The sequence below is a fragment of the Vidua macroura genome, chromosome 27 (assembly GCF_024509145.1).
Source record: "Vidua macroura isolate BioBank_ID:100142 chromosome 27, ASM2450914v1, whole genome shotgun sequence".
NCBI lineage: Eukaryota > Metazoa > Chordata > Aves > Passeriformes > Viduidae > Vidua > Vidua macroura.
The window spans coordinates 410,695-431,433 of record NC_071597.1 but is presented as its reverse complement, the minus strand read 5'-3'; the positions used below and the strand labels follow the sequence as shown (position 1 = coordinate 431,433).

The window sequence follows — 20,739 nt, the reverse complement described above, 5'->3', positions numbered from 1 at the left end:
GGCGGGGCGAGACCGCCGTGATGCTCACGCACCCTCCCGCAGCACCGGGAGCGTCCTGCCTCTGCGCTGCTCCGTTTCCTGAGTCTCGGGGCGGCCGCCACGGCTCCCCGGCTCCCCGGGAACAGCCACCCACGCTCGCTTTTCCCCGGGGCTCCCAGCCTGTGACTAACGCGGTCACCGGCGGCGCTGCGGGAGCGCCTGGCGCGGCGAACGGGCGGCCTCGTCCCTGTGAAAAACGCCAATCGCTTGTTTTTAAATGTTAAAAGTTTCATAGTAATAAAATACTCATTAAAATAGTAATAAAAACTAGAGCAATAAGAGTTTGGACAGTTCGAGTTAGGACAATAAAAAGCGGAGAATTACGGACGTCCGGGTGTGTGGCACTCTGCCACAGAAACGTGCCTTGCTAACAAAGGGTTAATCCTTAAAAGTAATAGCCTGTTGCATATTCATTTATGTCATACATGATTCAAAAATTCTTTTCGAACAAAAGATTTCTTCTGCTTAGTTTCAACTCCCTCCTTCATCTTGTAAATCAATTGTGTTGGTCCTTTGAAGTCTAGGTCTTCTTGATAAGGAGGCACTAATTCTTTCCTTGAGATCTTAAGTGTCTTGTTGCTGTTATCTATTAATTTCTTAATTATCATATCCATTCCTTGAGCTAGTTGCAAAAAGTATCTTACATCACACAGTTTCTATTTTAATATTACGCTATAGCTTAAAACTATATTTACCACATAACTTAAAAAAGATTAGTACAGCACAACTCTCCAACATAACACATATAGCATTCATTTTAATATTTGCGAAGAGCCAATCATCCAACAGGCATTTTCCACAGTCCCGACGTGGTGGCGGTGGTGTCCCCACGACCGCGTCACCGGGCCGGGCACAGACCCGCCGCAGCCCCCGCCACGGCAGCCGGGGGCGGCGGTGCCGGCGGGGGAAAGTCTCCGGGCAGGAGTCACCGAGCCCAAGCCGCAGTCCCCGGCCCCGCTCCCTGCGCACGGGGTGTGGCGGCCGCGCAGCTCGGCGGTGCGCGTCTCCCCACGCTGGCGTGACCCCGGCCCGCCTCCCGCCCCGGCGGTGCCGCCCAACGGCGCCGGTTCCGAGCGGGACTGCTGCCCTGCCCCCGCCCTTCCTCCGGGCCCCTTGGCAGGGACCAAGCGTGGCGCAGTCTGACCCCGCGCCCGAATAAAGGCCGGAGTGCAGACGGGAGCGAAGCGGCGGCGCTTGCCGCTCGTCACTGACCTGGCCGGGATTACAGCGGTGAAACCGCTACCGGGGCCAGCGGCGAGCACCAAAGCGGCACCGAATGACCGACAGGGAGTAGGGAGGCGGTGGCTGCCCTCGTGCTGCCCTGCGGAACACACGGGCCATGCCCGCTGGGGCCGAGGAACCCGCTCTGCCCGGTGCTCGGCGGCCGCCGTGGCACAGCGGCTGTGCGGAGCGGCCGCGCTCCCGCTCCTCCCGGCCGCGCGGGGCTCCGGGAACGCGGGTGGGAGAAGAGAACCCCACGGGCACGGGCTCGGGGCGGCTCAGAGGCCCGGGGCGGCTCAGAGGCCCGGGGCGGCTCAGAGGCTCGGGGCGGCTCAGAGGCCCGGGGCGGCTCAGCGGCCCGGGGCGGCTCAGACGCACGGCGCCCGCCGGGAGCGGAGCGGGGCCGGGCCGCGCGGGACAGCGGCACCGCACGCGGGCACCGGCCGGGGCCGCCCGCCACTTCCGGGGCGGGGAAGTGACCGCCGGAAGTGGGCGTTGCCCTGTAACCGTTGCTTGGCAACGCCGCCGCAGCGCAGCCATGGCGGACGAGGACCTGCCCGTGGTCTCCTTCGGGAGCCTCATGACCGAGGGGACGATCCTGAGCCGGCGCGGCCAGCACGACAAGGCTCTGGGCTGCTTCAATGACGTGAGGGCGCCGAGCTGCCCACGGCGGGAGGGGCCTCGGGGGCAGGCGCCCCCACGGGATGTGGTTCGGTTCAGGCGGGGGAAGAGGCAGCGGGGGGACCCCGCTGCAAGAGGGGGGGACACGGAGGGACGTGTCCCGCGAGGTCTCGGCACGAGGGGTGACCCAGACGGGGCAGTTCAGGGACGGGGCAGCGCCTGCAGCACAGAGAACACGTGAAAAACGAGAGAAGACTCTTCAGTAAAATCCTTGTGGTTTTATCCTCATCCATCATCAAGGTCCACGTGGGAACCGTGGCATCAAATACCTGCACTTGTGTGTTTGCGGTGTTGAGCCAGCACAGGTGACACGTCCAGCACTGGTGATGTGTCTGTATCTGTGGTTGCAGGCACTGAAGCTGAGAGCAGGAGACAAGCACTGCCTCATCACCCGCTCCAAGTGCTTTCTGAAACTTGGAGACACAGAAAACTCCTTGAAAGATGCTGAAGCCTCGCTCCAAATTGACAATGCATTCTCCGAGGTAACCAGCTGAAGGGGTAGGAGGGGGTTGGCCAAGGGCTGGCCTGGATCCTGCGGGGTCTGAGGCAGAGCTGTGAGGAAACTCCAGTGACTCCTGAGATTTCTGCTGCTCTCAGAGCTGTTGAGGTGCTCAGGCACCTCCAGGTCTGGGGTTTAATGTACCCAAGTTGTTACAGCCCTGGGCTCTCACGTGTGCCTGACAGGAGTTACTTGAGATCCAGCAAAAGTTTCCCTCATTTTACCAGTTTCTTTCCCCAAATGTGGTTTTAGGGCCTTTACCAGAAAGCAGAGACGCTGTACACCATGGGGGACTTTGAGTTTGCTCTGGTGTTTTACCACCGAGGCCGAAGGCTCCGCCCCGACCTGCACAAGTTCCAGCTCGGCATCAACAAGGCTGAGGAGGCCATTATCAACTGCATTGGGAGTAAGAAGTGGCACTCTCTGGCCCCCATGAGCCCGGACAACGCTGTTCAGGGCACAGCTGATGGCAAATCAGCTCTGCAAGTGACCCAAGAGCCCCACAGCAGAGCCTCTCTGCTTCTGGGTTCGTGCTCCTTGTGGCAGATAAATCCAGGAGCACCAGCAAGCACCACAAAGAGCCAACCCTGCTCTTTTTTCCTTTTGTTCTTTCTTTCTCCCCTGAACACCTGTTCACACACAGTGCCTGATCCCTTGAGTTCTGTAGGTAAATCCTGACACTCCAGTTTCCAAAATCATCATGGAAACTTTCCAGAGAATACAGACCAGAGCAGCTCATCTAATCCATGAGCTGCTTGTGGCCTCCCAGGACATGAAGGGAGCTGACAAGGAAGTTGGAGACACTATTGACAAGGGCCTGGAGTGCCAGGACAAGGGGGAGTGGCTTCCCACTGCCAGAGGGCAGAGTTGGGTGGGATATTGGGGAGAAATTCTCCCCCGTGAGGGTGGGGAGGCCCTGGCACAGGTTGCCCAGAGAAGCCGTGGCTGCCCCATCCCTGGAAGTGTCCAGGGCCAGGTTGGATGGGGCTGGAGCACCCCGGGATAGTGGAAGATGTCCCTGCCCATGGGAAGTGCAATTCCAGGGGATGGAACTGCATGAGCTCTAAAGTCCCTTCCAATCTAAACCATTCTGGGATTTCATGATTCTATGATCTACTTCCAGCACTAATTACAGAATCCATTTTGAGACCTTTATCCCTGTATTCAAAGCTTGGAATGCAATGTGCCATGCTACCTCAGACTGGCCTCCTGAAATCCTGACTCTCCTCCAATTTTCATTGCAAAAGAGCAGTGAAACTGTTGACTTTTGTAACGAGCTCTGCTTTCACCATTCCTGGCTCAGATCACCGAGCAGGTCCTGGAGAGACAAGAAAGGCCAAGGACCTCGTGGGTTTTAAAGCAAACAGAAAACCCTTTTCACTTAGTTTTTCTCTCAGCCCTGCCAGCAGGCATGGACAGGACGTGTCCCACTGTGGGGCACAGACACACCTCACCTGGGGCTGCCACCGCTGACATGTGAGTGGAACACGTGTGCAGGGCTCCTCTGGGGCTGCCAAACCTGTGGGGTGGGTTGGAGCCTGTCCCTGCCCAGCACCTGGCACACCCCTCTCACACCCTACACAGCTTCCCAGGCAGGCCAGGGCCTCCCTCTCCCAAAATTTCAAAACTTCAGCCCTCCCCCAGTGCCAGGGTTTAACACGTGCCAGTGGCACCAGAGCCTGCAGCACTTTCATATGGGATAGTTATTTAAAAAACAGGGAAGCTTTCCAGATCTGGCTTGCTTTCCTCCATTCCTGCTGCTTCCTGAGCTTAGCACAATGCTCAGATAGTATCACAAGCTCCAGATTAAATCTTCCCAGCTCAATATCCCAAGAGCTCTAACCACCTTTGGACCCCCTGGGCTGCAGGCACAAAAAATTAATTTAAAAAATAGAAGACTCTAATTTTAAATCAGTCAAATAGCTGTGAGATGCAGGGAAGCATGGAAACACGCCAGCATGGATCTGGATGTTTGAACAGTTGGGAAATGCACACACATTGACAGGGTACATCCCCAGGCTGCTTCCCTGGATGGATGGGAACACCTGCCCCTGTGACCTGCCTGTGTTTGTGCTGCTGGTCTGGGCCCCAGGGCTGCCAAAGGGAATTCTGCAGCAGCCTCAGAGGCTCTGTCCTTCGCTCAGACCAAACAAAGAGCTCTTCCTCACCCTTCCTTCCCAGGGTGCAGACAGATGGTGGTACTGGGGGTCAAGTGAAAACACAATGGGCCTTTTGCCCTAATCCGTGCACCTTTAAAATACCTTTCCTTCCATTTCATGCTCCAGCTGTGATCCCCCAGAAGAATCTGCATCCTTCCCCTTCAGTTTCCATGCAGGATGTACCCTGTCTGTAGGAATATTGCAACAGGAGCCCCCTGGTGCTGTGTGAATTGAAATCCCAAGAGGAGCTGGTGGATGAGCTGCATTCCCTGCTCCCAGAACACACCAACACCTCCTATTCCATGGGAAAGGATTAGAAAATCTTTGGTTGAAACTGAACGTTTTGGGCTTGTCATATTTATGAGCATTTTAATCACAACAGCCTGCATGGCTGCTGTGCAGCACTAACACAGACTCCTCTGTGTCTGCAGATCCATCCTCGGTGAAGCTGGAGAGCAAGGAGGAGCTGTGCTTTGTGAGCAGGCAGGCAGAGGTACAGCACGGGGCTCTTGCTGAAGAAGCTTCTGGAGTTGTTGTAATGCTGAAAGGGGCACCAGAGGAGTGACAGTCCCTGCAGGGACATGGCTGTGGGAGCAGTGGGCCTGCTGAAGGGCCTCTTGAGCATTAAAACACACTGGCCTGAGAGTATTTGTCACCTGCTTCTAATGCAGGTCTGGCTCAAGCCACCCAGAATTTAAAGGGGAAGGCAGAAGGGCAGGAAGAGCCACCATGCAGGAACAAAACCTGGAATTTCTCCTCCAGCCCATGTCTGGGGTGTTGCCAGCCACCCATCTAATGAGTAATCCCAGAGGTCAAAGAGGGCACAGTGAGCTCCAATATTGACTTTGGGTTTACCTGATGTTTAAGGGTCACGGTTTTGATAATGGACACTTTCTTTATTGCTTCACTTTTGGATGCTCGGTTGCAGTAGTGTCTTGTTCCTCTGAGAAGCCAGAGCTAGTTCTTCCCTTTCTGTAACACCCTTGTGGTCCCCAGGGAGCACAACTGGCTGCAGAATTTCAGTTGCTCATGGCCAAAGCAGCTGGTGAGACACTTTCTGCTTTTATTTAAAAAAAAAAGTTGTCTTATATGGAGTATAAACAGAATTCTGCTCATTCCAGTGCTCCCCACTGACGTCCCCCACCTCCTTTTGGTTTTTTTCCTAGCTGCAGAGCAAAAAAGCCAACCAGAAACAGCAAAACAAACCAAAGGATCAAAAGGATCAAAAACAGACAAAGAAGCAGAGTCCAAAAACAGAGCGACAGCTTCTGGGACAGCTTTATGCTGACAAGGCATACCTGGAGAAGTTGCTCAAGGATGAAGGTGTTTCTCCTTCTCAGCAGATTCCATTTTTCTTTCATCCCTTTTTTATTTATCTTTATTTCTTTTCTCCTTTTAAGTCCCTGTGACTCTTTGTTAGTTGTACCAGAGCTCACGTTGCACATGGTGCTCACAGTGGTGGGGACACAGGCAGATGTCTGCTCACGGGGCTGTGACTCCTCTGTGGGTTTGTTATAAATGCTGTTAAGGTCAAGATGCAGGAATTGGAGAAGTATCTTATTTTAGAAAAAGGCACAAAGATGATGCTCCTTTATTTATATTTCTAGGGAAGTTTTCGCCCAGAAATATAGAAGTGGTTAAGGTTTGGTTTGCTCACAGGTTTTACAGTGTTGCCAGCACTAATTACACATGTGGGCGGTCTGGTTTGCAGGCAGGTAAAAGCCCTCTCAGTTTCCATCTGCCAACCTGATCCACAGCACTGTTCAAAATGCTCTGTCAATACAGATGTGCCATACAGATGTTCTGTCCCAGTGACAGGTGCTCAGCACAGCTGGCCCCACTTACTGGCTTTAGTCAGCAGAGAAGGCAGCAGATATGAGGCTGGAACACCAGCTCAGCTCACTGAACCACATGGGTAACAGAGTTTATTGTTAGCTCCCCCATCACCTCAGCTCTGAGGAGCACGGGACACTTTCCAGGACTGTCTGCGTCAGAACAGAAAAACGTTCCAAATCAATTCCCTGCTGAGCTGCAGCTCAGGTCTGTTCATTCTCACCTGCGTTCTACCTTATCTTATTTCCAGACTTGATGCAGAGCAGCACAAGGCAGGGGATCAAAGTCATGGACCTGGTTTTGAGTGGCATCTCCTACCTGAACCAGCGGCGGGACTTCTGGCAGCAGCAGAAGCCGATTTACGCCCGGGTGTACGAGCGCAAGGTCCTGCGGCAGGGCCGGATGCACGACAAGAAACAGAAACCGTCCGACATTGCCAGATCCATCGCAAAGAATATGGAGGATATTGAGCTGTGTAGGTTCCTGGCTGCCAGCTGAGGGCCTCCCACTGCTGTGGGGGGCTCTAACTATTCCTGAGCTTTGTCTGAGGGTTAGCCACTTCACCAGGTCACAATTCCCAAGTATCACAGAATCCCAAGATGGTTTGGGTTGCAAGGGACCTTGAAGTTCATCCCGTTCCACCCCTCCTACCATGGGCAGTGACACCTTCCACTATCCCAGGTTGCTCCAAGCCCCATCCAGCCTGGTCTGGAACACTTCCAGGGATGGGGAATTCGCAGCTTCCCAATGTCTCTGTGTCACACCCCAGTGTCAAACTCTGCTCCCTGTCCCCAGTGCTGGCCAGAGGTTCTGCTGAGGAAAGCTGCAGGAAAGCTGAGCGTATGCTGAAAAAGATACAAGCGTGGTCAGAGAATGAAGTTCCCAACAAGAATGAACTGATTGGGAACCTCCACAGCTGCATTGGGAATGCACAGTTGGCAATGGGACAGATGGAGGCAGCTTTGCGCAGCCATAAGATGGATCTGAATTGTGCCAGGCAGAAGTAAGTTCTGGGAAGTTCAGGTGGGTGGAGAAAGGGGAAAATGCCTCTGCCGGGGGTGTTTTAGCATTAGATAATGTAATTCTCACCTGGGGGGGTTTAACAGGGTTACACATTCAGCTCTGCCCTAGTATTAGGGTCTGTGGTGACTTTTTATCTTCACTATTTCAAAACAAGGTGCCTGAAGCAGATTTTTAAGGGCCCACAGCACAGGGCATATCAAAACCTCTTCTGTAGCAAAGCAAAAGAACACAAGTCCCAGTTTCAGCACTTTAATCTTGAGTAGGTACTTTCTTCTCAGGAAGATCGGGGTTGAAATTGCTCCTGTTTTCTGCTACATTTTGTCTTAAACTTCTTTTCATAGAGACTATTAAGCATGGCTTGAAATAAAGGTCTCTTCCAGGAGCTGTCTGCACCACACACATCCCATGGCTCTTCCAGCTGAACCACAGTGGAGCAAAATGTAGTCTTAGATTTAGCAAGAGTTTGCAAAGCATAGCGGAAATCATGCAACAGTGGCTTGAAGTGATTTGTGTTTTGCAGTAGTGCACTGAGCTTTTCAAATGTCACTGACTGGTTGTTTCTTATCTGAGTAGGGTGTCCCCGATGTGGTGATAATTAGCATTGACTCCATGATTCTAGAAGGCTGATCAATTGTTTTATTATACTATACTACACTTATTAAGAAACTCATCGCCCTTGCAGACAGTCCAATACAAACAGACTAGATTAATCCTTGAATTTAAAACACTATCATTATTAGCTAATTAAAAAATCATCCTTTAGTAAACAAATCTCCATAACACATTCCACATGTTCACAACAAGTACAACAAGTGGAAATAAGAATTGTTTCTCATTCTTTTCTCTAATCTTCTCACAACCTTCCTTAGGACAATATCTGGGAAAGTTGTGTGCCACTCTCTGTAGCTAGAGAGCTGCAACCACAGTTTCTCATTTTCAAAAATCCTTTCGGAAATGGATGTTGGTTTAGGAAAAGGCTGCCTCTCTCCTGGTGATGGCACTCCCCGAGCAGGCCAGGTAAAGGCAGGAACTGGCAGGAGAGAGGGGGAGGAGGTGCCCGGGTTTGGGAGCTCGCTGGACGCCGAGGCGCCGGGAAGGACGGGCGGGCTGCGCCCTCCGGCGGTGCAGCTGGAGACGCCGCTAATGACTCGTTAATGACTCGCGTTAATGAGCCCGTGACGGGGGTTCGAGCTCGGTCCCTTCCCACCCAAAGCGGTCTGTGATTCCATGAGTCCCATCGCATTTATATGCTCCTCGCACAGGCCTTTCCATCTCTAGGGTAAGGGTAGGCAAAGCTGCTTCTGAAGATGAGAACGAGGATAATTAAGAAAAAAAAAATAAAACCCACAGGGTCTGTTATTACAGAAAGAGCTGCCCGTAGCATGGAGCAAAGCTCGGTCCAAGCACAGGGTCAGGGCTGGTGTCAGGGGCCTGCAGACACACTGCAGGCACCTTTCTGCATCTTTGCTTTGAAAGACAGAAATCATACATGAGTGTCAGGGACACAAAGGGAAGCGAAGAAAAGTGGAAAGACTTTTCCAAGGACTGTCAGATTTGCACAAAAATTAACAGTAATCAAAGACAAAGCTAAACCATTTCCCCTATGTCTCATGGGGTCAGCTGCCGGAGCTGTAGATGAAATCAAAAATCAACCTTGATTTCACGACTTTCAGCCTGACCCGGGCCCTTTACTTCCCAACACTTTTCTGAGGGCATGGGGAACACCAAAGGGACCATGAGGCTGAAGAAATCCAGAGTGAGTGAGGAACAGGAGGATGTCAGTGCCACAATCCCTTTGTCTCCCTGTCTCAGCGCTCTGACGGACGCCGTGTCCCGGGCCCTGGACAACATCGGCCACGTGTACGCCCGAATCGGCAAGTTCCAGCAGGCCATCAACACGTACGTACAGCCCAGCAGCAAAGGCATCAGGGGGTTGGAGTGACCCGGGTGGGGGTTTTTCACTTGTGTGTTCTCGCTGCAGCCAGGCCTGGGGAAATTTTCACACCTGAATGCTTTGCTGTCAAATCAGTGTTTGAGTTGTAACTGTACCCAGTGAAGGTTGGTAAAGGTTTGTCTGTCTTACTCTGCTTGAAGCTGGGAGGAGAAGATTCCACTGGCCCAATCGAGCCTGGAGAAGGCCTGGCTGTTCCATGAAATTGGGCGGTGCTACCTTGAGCTGGATAAAGCTGAAGTAGCCCAAGATTATGGCCAGAAGTCCCTGCAGTCAGCAGATGAAGAGGGAGATGTGGAGTGGCAGCTCCACGCCACCGTGCTGGTGGCACAGGCGCAAGGTAAAGATGTGGGCACAGGTTTTGCTCTTAGGGTGGAGAAGCTGGTCTGAAAACATCTCTAGGATTTAACAGCCAAAGCAACTGCTCAGATCAAGACTGGCATGATTACTTCTTGCTGTTCTCCTGATCCTGGGCTAAACCAGCTGCTATCCTTGTCTGTTCCAGTGAAACTGAAAGATTACCGGTCTGCAATCCTGAATTTTGAAAGGGCTCTGGAGAAGGCAAAGCTTGTTCCCAGTGAAGCTGCTCAAAATGGCATCATTGCGGTAAGGGGGCTGCTGAGGGGAGGAGGAGCTCTGGGCAGCCTCTGTGAGTAGCTGTTATCCCAACTGGGATACTCCAGCTAGTAGTACTGCAGAAATGCAGCTTTACAGTAGGAAAGGATTTGGTAATGATAGCAGCCAGCAAAAGAAAACAGGAAAATGTTGGGTATGTAGCTGCATTTCTGGGGCTTTTATTAAGAATTTCATCCCTTTCAGGCCTTAGATAACGTGAGCAAAAGCTTCATTGCAGAGCTGAACAAAGACCACAAAGACAGCACGGTTCACTCACGTGAAGGTACTTGTCATTCACACCTCTGCACCCAGAAATGGGAAAAATCCCCACTCTCCTGTTGTTGCTGCACATCAGCAGCACCTTAGAATTCCCACAGCACCCATTTCCTTGCGAGTATTGAATAAAAATCTTGGTGGAAGTCCAGGATTGCTTCAGCTGCGCTCCCAGGTCTGGCCGTGCCCAGCTTAAGAGACAGCAGCGCTCCCTGAGTGTCCCCTGCAGGCTGGCCCGGTCGGTGTCACCGACAGCCCGGCGCTGCCCCGCCGCTCCTGGGGTTCGGGGGAGGGTCCTGGCAGGGCGCTGTGCCCGCAGCCCCCGGGGCTGCTCCCCTCAGGCCGTGCAGCCCAGCACCTGCCGTCCCAGGACCTGGACGGGAGTGAGAGATTCCTGGTGAGGGTAAGGGAGCCCGGAGGCCTTTCTTGTGCCCAACTGCTGACTTCTAGGACTTGGCTTAAGTTTCCTTTTCCCTTCTCAGATCGCCTCTTCAGCAGTGAAAACATAAAAACCACCACCGAGAACGTGGAAGAGGAGGAGCAAAGGAATCGAGATCAAAAGCCATAAGAGGAAACCAGAAACGATATATAAGCAGACAGAAACGATACGTAAGCAGATGGAAGGGGGGAAACGGACAAGGAAATAAAGGAGAGCAGTGGGGTAAAGTAGACCCTAGGCGGGAAGTTGAAATAAATATTGAGCAAGCGTCGTACCCAGCACTGGACTGGTGTCTCCCTGGCAGGGAAGGAGCTGGCCCGAGCCGCCGCCGTTCTCGGAGCGCTGCCTCCCCCGGCCCCGTACCCGCCCTCGCGGCCCCGGCCCCGCCGCGGCACGGGACTGTCCCGGCAGCATCCCCGGGACCGGCTCCTCCGCGGCCGGGGGGGCGGAGGGCTGAGCCCGGGGCCCGCCCGCCCCCGAGGGCCGGGCCGAACCCTCCCCGGGGCGGCGGAGGGGCCCCGGGGCTATGAAAGGAGCTGCGACCGCATCCGCCCCAGAGCCGCTTCCCCGCCGCGCCGCTCCGCACCGGCGGCCGCCCCGGAGCCGCTGCCCTCACCATGGTAAGCGGGGCCGGCGGGATGGGGACTAGCACCGGGACGAGCATCGGGATCGGGGCTGCCGCTGCCGCTCCGCCCGGCAAAGGTTGCGATTCCCAGAAAGGCGGAAGCGCTGGCGGCGTTGCCGACACGTGGGCGCTGGGTTTGGGTGGGGGCGCGGAAGCCGCCGGGCCCCGAGAACGGCCCCGGGGGCCCGTGGCTCCGTCTCGGGGGTCCCGGGACACTCTGGGGGCTGCCGGGGCACGGGCAGCCCGGGACCGGGAGCGATCGGTCCCTCCGCGCGAGCCCCTGTTCCATGGGGAGCAGGAGACAAGCGGCAGCTTTGTGGGGGCGGCGGGGGGGGCCGGGCCCGGCTCAATGGGAGATTGTCCGGCGAGACCCCGCTCCCCCGGGCTCTGCGGAGCCTTTGTCCACCCGGCCCGGCCCGTGAAGGCGCCCGTTGTCCCCGAGCCGGCGGCGAACAATGGCCCGGGGGGGCCGCGATTGTTCCTTTGTTCACGGGGCTGAAAAGCGCCTCAGTCCCCTCAGCAGCTGCCGCGGCAGAACAGCGGCCCCGGTCCCCGCCCGCGGGACAGCCCGGTGCGGGGTCAGCCCGGTGCGGGGACAGCCCGGTGCGGGGACAGCCCGGTGCGGGGTCAGCCCGGTGCGGGGACAGCCCGGTGCGGGGTCAGCCCGGTGCGGGGTCAGCCCGGTGCGGGGACAGCCCGGTGCGGGGTCAGCCCGGTGCGGGGACAGCCCGGTGCGGGGTCAGCCCGGTGCGGGGACAGCTCGGCCCTGGGCCGCCGCAGCACCAGCTCTGGCTGTGCGACCCCCTGGCAAGCGGAGCACCTGTGCTGCGAGAAGGAGCAGCGCTCCAGGTAACTCACCGGCTTCCTCCTGTGCGAGCACTTTGAGCCCCGAGTCCGCGGGGAAAGCGGCACGGGGGTCGCCGGGGAGCCCGTAGGCGCCTGCTGCTCTCAGGGGCTCGTTTGTCCCCGTCTGGGTGTGATGCCGCAGCTGAGCCCAGGGCAGGCAGTGCCCGTGGGAAATGTGGGGTCCTTCTGCTCCCAGGGCATTTGGAACCAAAATCCATCTGCACCTTCTGGAATAAAGAAATGGGGAAATCAACATCTGAAACGTTTATTTTTAAAATTGTGAACTGGAAACACATTTTTCTGGCCCAGGCAGAGCAGTTATGTTTTATGTAAAACTTCTCAATTTTTGCATTAAAGGCAAAACTCACTTCTTGGACATCCCTCCCACGGTCCAGTGGATCGCAGGCTGGCCTGGCTCACAGGCAGCTGGGGGGGTGGAAAGTTCATGTATTGACCCAACAAACGTCTGCCTTGTTGATGCTATTGAGGACTCTCACAGCTGAAGAAACCCCACGTTTCCTTTCAGTCCCGTGTTTTCCCGGGTCCTACTGGGAATTAATCTGGGATTCCGCTAACCGGAGCTGCTGGCAGGAGGGGAGGGACAGCCCTGCCAGCTCCCAGCGGCATCTCCCGCTCACTGCTGCCAACCACGAGCGTTTCATTTCTTCCAGCACTCGAGGTTTCACTTTCGAGTTCTGCCTTGCAGCTGCTGCTGGGCGGGGTTTGGCTTTCCTGGAAGCTGTGGCAGTTGCTCTTCCCAGGAGGAGCCCAAATTCCCTCCTGTCAGGTGCTCAGCTGCTGATCCTCAGTGCTGCTCAGAGAGAGACAGCACCATCCTTGTGGGCTGCTCTAGGAAACAGCCTCTTCCCTGGGAATAGAGTTTGTGATTCAGGTGAAGGGACAGGAGTGTGGCAGCTCTCAACCTGCTGGGACTTTCAGTTCCCGTTGGGCTCCTCCATGGGTCACGTCCGGCAGCCACAGGTGTTAGTTCAAGTGTTCAGACTAAATGTGCCACACGAGGAGCTCTGCCCGGGCTGGGGCTTTGTGGCAGCTCATGGTGCCTGAGAAACCCTTCCTAGTGGGGCAGGACTGCAGCTGCTGAGGCCAGAATGGGGAGCAGGGCTGAACATTCAGCCCTTGGGTGGGATGCAGTGGAACCCTGCTGTGCGACCAGCCAGAGCAGCTGTGGGAGAAGGTGTCAGCTGAGCAGGGCACCCAAGTGAGGGAGTGTGGGGGAGATGCTCCCTTGCCCCATCCTTTCCATTAAAGATCCCAGCAAGGCCACATTGTGTCTGGGATTCCTGCCCTGCGAAGTGTTTTCTCCTTCCATTTCAGAACAGAAGCTTCTCCAAGAAGAGTCACACTTTCCTGCCTAAAATATTTAGAAAAATGTCTACTCAATCAGCGAAAGAGAGACCCGAGAGTTTGCATTTCCCATTCCTGGACGACGAAGACACCATCTCCACGCTCAAAGAATCCAAAACCTTTTTCATCCTCCGGGGCCTGCCTGGCAGTGGGAAGTCCACCCTCGCCCAGGCCATCCACGATCGGTACAAAGACGCCTGCAAGGTCATCTCTGTTGATCACTATAAAATTACACCATTAATAAGAAGCTCCATTCCCGAAGAGTACTCCAAGGTGGATGAGGATCTAGTTGACTATTGCAAACGGGAGGTCAGCGTCATTGTGTTGGATGACACTCACCATGAGCGGGAACGGCTGGACCAGCTCTTTGACATTGCTGACAAGTACCGGTACAAAGTCATCTTCGCTGAGCCCAAAACCCCGTGGCGCTTGGATTGTCCCCAGCTAAAGGACAAGAATCAGTGGAAACTATCTGTGGAAGAGCTGAAGAAGATGAAGCCAAGCTTAGAGAAGGAATTCCTCCCCATGTATTTTGGGTGGTTTTTGAGCAAAAGAAGTTCAGAGATCCTGAGGAAGGCTGGCCAGGCATTCTTGGATGAGCTAGGGAGTCTCAAAGCCTTCAAAAAGGAGAGTAAATACTGTACGTATTGATACTGTCTTACCACTGATGCTGTTGATGTTAACAAATCTGATTAGCTTCTAAAGTCAATTTCTAATACTGTCAACAAGAAAAGCTTTTTAAAGCTACTAACCTGGTCTTCATAGTTGACAAAGTTGCTTTGTTAAGTAAAAATAAATTAAAGAGCTTTTCCCAAGTCTGTTTAGGTCTGGCCGCACAGGGCACTGAGCTCAGGTGGCAGCAGCAGGACATGGGATCCTGGGTGCCCCCTGATTCCAGGGGGTTGGGTGGGAAAAAGGCAAAGAGAGAGAAATGGGAAAGGCTGAACAATCCCTTCCCTTAGGGGACTCTCACATCATCAGGTCTGAGATGAGCCATGATGATGCACAGGAGCTTCTTTCTGTTCTCTGGCTCCATCTGCGGTGAGCCTGGGAGGAGGGAGGGGTTTGGTTTCCCACCCAGTGCTCCCCAGCAGCCAGAGACAGGAGATGTGACAGGTGGGATAGGGAAGGGAGCTGAGATGGGACCAGGGCTCGTGGGTTGACATCAGGGGGATCACTTTGTGGCAGTGACATTGTTTACCTGTATCTGCAGTTCCTTCTGCTATCGAAGATCCCAAAATAAAAATAGATCTCACCAGCTACTTTGTGAAGAGGCCACCTGGGGTCCTGCACTGCACCACGAAATACACTGAGTTTGGAAAAGCGGCCGGAGCTGAGGAATATGCGCAGCAGGAAGTGAGTGTTGGGGTCCAACCTCCTCCCCACAGCCCCATGTCCCCTCCCTCCCCAGTGGGGTGTCCATGAACCTGGGAGAGGGTTGGGGATGGGCTTTGCTGTGACCCAAGAGGCCAAATATAGGGACAGGAACTACGTCCATGTGGCCTGTGCAGAGAAAACTCCAAATTGTGGACATGGTGATTGTTTCCTATTTCCAAACAAAATACTTTCACGTTCCCCAATCCCACATGACTTCCAGCATCATCTCTGACAGCTTGAGCTGAATGATGATGAATTGAGGTATTTAGATTATTATTTATCGATTATTTCAGAGCACATAAGCCCAGATTAAATATTGGAAGGACAAAGACGTTACCAGCTCTGAATCCACGAGCTGGGACATCAGGCACTGACCTTCTCCTTGCTCTGGGTGTTTTGACCGTGTCACAGCAAGAGCTGCCATGAGCAGCCAGGCTGTCCCCGAGCCTGGGGACCCCAGTGCAGCACCACGCAGAGGCACTAACGCTGTCCTGTGTGCGTGTCCCTCTCCTCCAGGCCGTGAAGGCTTCCTACGGCAAAGGCTTCACCCTCTCCATCTCGGCGCTGTTCATCACCACAAAGACTGTCGGGGCTCGCATCGAGCTGAGCGAGCAGCAGCTGCTGCTCTGGCCCGGGGATGCTGACAAGATCCTGCCCACGGACAACCTCCCGCGGGGCAGCCGGGCCCACATCACCCTCGGCTGCGCCAACGGCGTCGAAGCCGTCCAGACGGGGCTCGACCTGCTGGAGTTTGTGAAGCTGGAAAAGGCAGGGAACAAAGGGGAGCAAGTGGGGGAAATTGGAGGAGGGAAACTGCTGTATTTTGATAACGGTATGTGGATGCTTGTCCTGTCCAAAAAGATTGATGTGAGGGCAATATTCTCGGGATACTATGGGAAGGGAAAACTCGTGCCAACGCAGAGCACCAACAAACGGGGCGCTGCCTTTAGCTCCTGCACCATCATCTAGAACACAGGCAGGGCAGCTCCTTGGTTTGTTTTTAAAAGGCAAGTAACTCCTGTAACCTTAAAAATGTAAAGAGAAATAATTCTACCTTTACTAAAGTCAACCCTCCTGCCCACCCCAGCATGAAGCCTCTGGGGAGTTATCGGCCTCAGAAAAGGAAGAAAACAAGCAACTCCTGACTGAAACTGTCACGGATTTTAATGTGAGTTTTGGAGGGAACCTGCTGGGGTGTCCTGCTTGCTTTCTTCCTTGGAGAAAGATCAGCTCTGGGGCTTTTATTGCTTCCCTCTGAACCACAATCGTTCGATCTTTACCTGTTGGCACTGACCAAAGCCTGCCAGTCGCTGGTCTGAAGCCAAGGGAACTGCAGGATATCCCTCCCCTCCCACACCTGGGGACTGACATTGGCCATTTTGGCAGCTGATTACAGGGTCAGAACTAGTGAGACCCAGGCGTGAGTCACTCCTGTCAGGAGTCCTGCCCTTACTAAGGGTTTGGCCCCTAAGGACAGACCTTGCTGAGGGCAGTAGGTCCTGGCAGCCCTAATCACAGCTGCCCAGTGGGATCCATCCCACCTCCTGTCCCTCACAGCAGAGATGCTCTGGGGACAGCCAGGAGGAGGGCACAGTGCCAGGTGATGTCTTAAAGACACCAACCATGAACTTTGGCAAAATCAAGTGAAACACCAGGACAGGGAGCCAATTCCTGCAAAGCAGCTCCAGCCACTTCCCTCCACCTGGGCTGGACCAAGCACCATCCTGTGTCCTGTAGAAAACAATCCTGCCTTGGCAGGGAGTGGAAGAGATGAACTAACATCTTTTCCATCTTTGAAAGAAACTAAAATCATGTCTGAAGTACACAACTTGACTTCATGCAAGATTTTACTCCCTTCCTCTAATGCACTTGAATGTTAAGAGTTAGGCTGGAGTAACCCCGTAGTGTAGGAAGTGGAGGCACTGTAACCATGTAACTCATGTCTGCTCGAACCTAAACCTCAGCTGGAAGTTACTGACCCAGCACTTGTGTCATTAAATCTGTTTTATTGAAACTTGGGTTTGTGCTCTGCCAGGCCCTGGCTCAGCAAGGCGGTGGCTCCTGGGCATTGTTTAACACAAAGCTCCACTAACAGCCCCAGGTAAGGTCCCAGCTTGACCTCCTGCTCTGGCTCAGGGTCTGGGGAGCAGCAGAGTGACATTAACCCACACTAACACTGTAAATACTGACTGTGTTTGAGGCGTGGGCTGGGCTGGGGCTGGCGCTGGGCACAGCTCACCCCGAGTCCAATGTTGCTGGGGCAAGGAGCATTTCTCTCTGACTGTTGAGGCCAAAAGCAGGGAGAGCTTTGGTGCTTTTCTGGTACCAAACACTCTGCCATGAAAGCAAAATACTGCCTGCTGATCAGAAGCAAAGGATAAGAATAAATTCTCATTATACCATAAAATAGTGAGCTATAAACCCACCCAGAGCACCTGTGACCCTTCATGGAGAAACCCCTCCAAGCTTCCGCACTGGCAGCAGCTGAGTGCCCAATGCTCAGCCAGGGCCTCTCCTGACACAACCTCAAGGGTTTGTTCCACCAAAGCTTTACAAGGTGTTTGCCAGCACCTGGCTGAGCCCACACCCCCAGCGCCCAGATGACTCCAGCACCAGAATACACAGCTGGAATATCTCCTTCATCTGCCTGTTCAAGAACAACAGTGACATTGTCGTCGTTTGAGTTTTTATTAGTTTGTACATCATATACAGTTTATAATAAAGTAAAACCGATTGCATATGGGTCTGCTCAGGCTGATTTCCCATACAAATACGGCATCAGGAGTTCTGCTAAGGAAGTAAACAACAAATATTCACATTTTTACCATTCACATCCTAGAAAGGTCCAAGAGGGACAGTTGGTACCGATGCGGAGCCCGGCTGGGAGAGGATGAGGAGTTTGGCAAAGCAATGGGACAGCGATTGCTCCATGCAATTCCCCTTTCCTCCCAGGGAAAGGTTGAGCTATGTACACTGAGGTAAACATTCCGAATTCCAATTCAGATAAATACGGCAGCACAGGGACAAGCTCCTCTCCAAGTGGCTTCGCATCGGTGCCTGGATTTGTCCTGACTATTCCATAATGTTGTGACACACGTGCACTGTGGGGCTCTGGGTGCTCCCCTGTGGCCCCTCAGATGCTGCCTCACACCACACTCTGTTCACATGAGCCATTAGGGGACAGTGGGGACAGGGCTGGGCAGTCAGACAGGCTGGGATGGCAGCTGGGCTGCTCGTCCCGCTGCACTCCCCACTGACCCTGCCCTCCTGGGCCAGCCCTGAGCTCCAGCTCGGGTGCAGTGTCCCAGCTCCCAGCAACAGACCAGAGCCGTCCCTCCGAGCTCGGATCTGGGTAAGGGAAAATGCCCAGCACTGCTCCAAGAAGGGATAACCCCATCCATGATGGTGGAAGTGGGGTGAGCTGGGCCTGGCCAGGAAGGCCAAAGCATTTCACATCAGCTCCCACAGTCATGCAGGGACCAGAATGGCCCCACAGAGCCAAGGGCAGGGACAGCCACCAGCTATTGCTACCTACCCCTGCCACAGCTGCCCAGGGACTAGCACTGCTCCAGGGACACGGGTGGCTGCAGCACACAGTTGTCCTGTTCCCTAGGGAAGAGGAGGGGAAAGGACAAGGCACGAATTTAAACAGGATGAAAACCATCCATTAGAAATAAGAGAATATCTGGAGTTATTACTGAAACTGAGGAGGTCATTTGGAAATGGCAAAGCAGCACATGGCCCAACCCTGTGGCTGTTTGATGGCTGTGGATCCAGGGCCAGTGTGGCTGGACAGGGACTGGCACCAGCCTCCACGTCAGACACACCACAGCAGCGTCCACTCTGTATCTCAGCAGATACAGAGAGTGGAGGGGCCTACTATTCCATGGATAATACTCTTGTACCTGAACAATTTGTCTTTCTCCCATTTTCCAACTTGCATTTCTGCATTTATAACTGCCAGCAGCACTGGGGATCCTGCTCACTGAACACTCCCAGGATCAGAATAAATCAGGTACGTTTCTGTGCAGCCAAAGCAATGAGGAACCTTAAGAGGGTGGCCAGAACCTATGAATGGACTTCACAGCTTTCCAACCCAAACTATTCCATGATTCTCTGAGCACGGCCAGACAAAACCACATCCACGGCAAAGCCTAACAGCCACACCAATTCCTGATCTCCCTGCCAAAACTGCAGTCCTACAGCAGAGCACTCACATGCCAGCTCTGCCCACAGCCACACTCCTCACACACTTCTCTTCACAACTTTCCCAGAGAAGCTGACAGCCACTCACCAGCTCTCGAGCTGTTCAGAGCATCTACTCCCAACTCAGCTGGTGGAAGACGCCCCGACACACCAGCCTGGTCTGGCTCTCAGCCACAGCAGCTCTGCTCTTTCCAGGCCCTTCTTGTTGGCAGCAGCTCTCACAGCACCAGCCATTCCCCCCTGGAGACCCCAGGCAGGAGTTGCCAGGCTGAGAGTCATACCAGATGCCACCACGCCTGTGCCTTGGGCAGCTCCCACAGCACCACCTCCTGCACCTCCGTGTGCTCTTTGTCCTTCTGGGAACAGCGCAGGCACAGCATTGCTTGAAGATGCTCATTTGTGGTCTCTGTGGCAAATCCCTGTGGCTGGTGGCCCCCGTGGGGCTGGTGGCCCCCGTGGGGCTGCAGGACACACGGGAGGGCTGTGAGTGGCTGGAGCACTGGCACTCAGCTTCCCTGTAGCTACACCCAACCACAGCCCATGGACAATGTCCTGGAACCACCATGTGCGGAGGCAACACTCCAAGCAATGCACAGCTGAGTCCATTTTTTGGAAAGAAGCAGAGTTTTGTCTCCCCAAGCCGTGCTGGGACATGGTGGAGGTCACAGTGCCACTGGGCACTGCTGCTGCCCTGAGGTGCCAGGTGCCACCAAGCCCTGCTCAGCCCTGCTCTGTGCTGGGGGAACAGGGACTGCACAGGGCCCGGGGCACTCTGGGCTGGTGGAAGGTGTCCCTGCCCATGGCAGGGGGTTGGACTTGACAGCCTTTAAAGGTTTTCCAGCCCAATCCATTCCATGGTTCCATACATTTGCCTTCACCTTGATTCACATAACAACGCGCTGTAGAAAATCTTGGCACTCACCATATGAATATTTAACTACATTAAATCATGCATTCATGTACAGGTTATAAATAGCTGCTGTATACATTTTCTCTCCCAGAAGCAGAGCCATTCCACTCCTGTGCTCCAAGGAACGGGCTCACTCAGCCTGGAGAGAAGGAAGGGAGGAAGGAAGCTGGTCACACTTCCCTAGGGCAGGGGAAAATGAGAATAAACCCAATGACAGACACAGAACATGGCTCTGCTCAGCAACAGGACACTGAGAACAGCCCAAACTGTACAGGGACATCAACACACACGCAGGACGAGATGTCATGGAACCAAAATGCCACTAAACTCTTGTAAACTCTGATTACAGTGCCAGGAAAGCTGGGGAAGCATCAGTGTGCATAGACCAGTATTTCAGTTCCCCACGTATTCACCATTTCAGAGCCTGAAAAGTGCCAGGACCCAACTGCTCTTGGTGCACCTGGGTGGGTCCATCCCTCACACCGATGTGAAGGACCTCGGAACAAACGTGGGAGAGTCAGGTTTTGAAAGTATTACTCAGCACTGGTTCACTTAGAAAGCTAAGTTTCAAACGAGTTGTAAAATACTCTATTCTGCAGTGCTAAAATTTAAAGCCCTTAAATTTTCCCTCTAAGAAAGCAGATTGTCAAGAATCCTGACCAAACACCACAGCAGGA

At 54.0% G+C, this 20,739-nt stretch overlaps 2 protein-coding genes across 2 annotated transcripts; both read left to right on the top strand.

Moving 5' to 3' along the window:
• Positions 1-1,755: 1,755 nt before the first annotated feature.
• ODAD4 (outer dynein arm docking complex subunit 4) lies at positions 1,756-11,011 on the top strand. Its single transcript, XM_054000370.1, has 12 exons — positions 1,756-1,906; positions 2,292-2,423; positions 2,693-2,846; positions 5,031-5,092; positions 5,766-5,922; positions 6,683-6,907; positions 7,228-7,435; positions 9,268-9,354; positions 9,550-9,746; positions 9,912-10,012; positions 10,226-10,304; positions 10,777-11,011. The coding sequence occupies exons 1-12, from the start codon at positions 1,799-1,801 to the stop codon at positions 10,860-10,862; spliced, it is 1,596 nt and encodes a 531-aa protein (XP_053856345.1). The 5' UTR covers positions 1,756-1,798; the 3' UTR covers positions 10,863-11,011.
• A 273-nt stretch (positions 11,012-11,284) lies between these two features.
• On the top strand, positions 11,285-17,684 carry CNP (2',3'-cyclic nucleotide 3' phosphodiesterase). Its single transcript, XM_054000375.1, has 4 exons — positions 11,285-11,353; positions 13,540-14,209; positions 14,783-14,925; positions 15,463-17,684. The coding sequence occupies exons 1-4, from the start codon at positions 11,351-11,353 to the stop codon at positions 15,913-15,915; spliced, it is 1,269 nt and encodes a 422-aa protein (XP_053856350.1). The 5' UTR covers positions 11,285-11,350; the 3' UTR covers positions 15,916-17,684.
• The last annotated feature ends 3,055 nt before the right edge of the window (positions 17,685-20,739 follow it).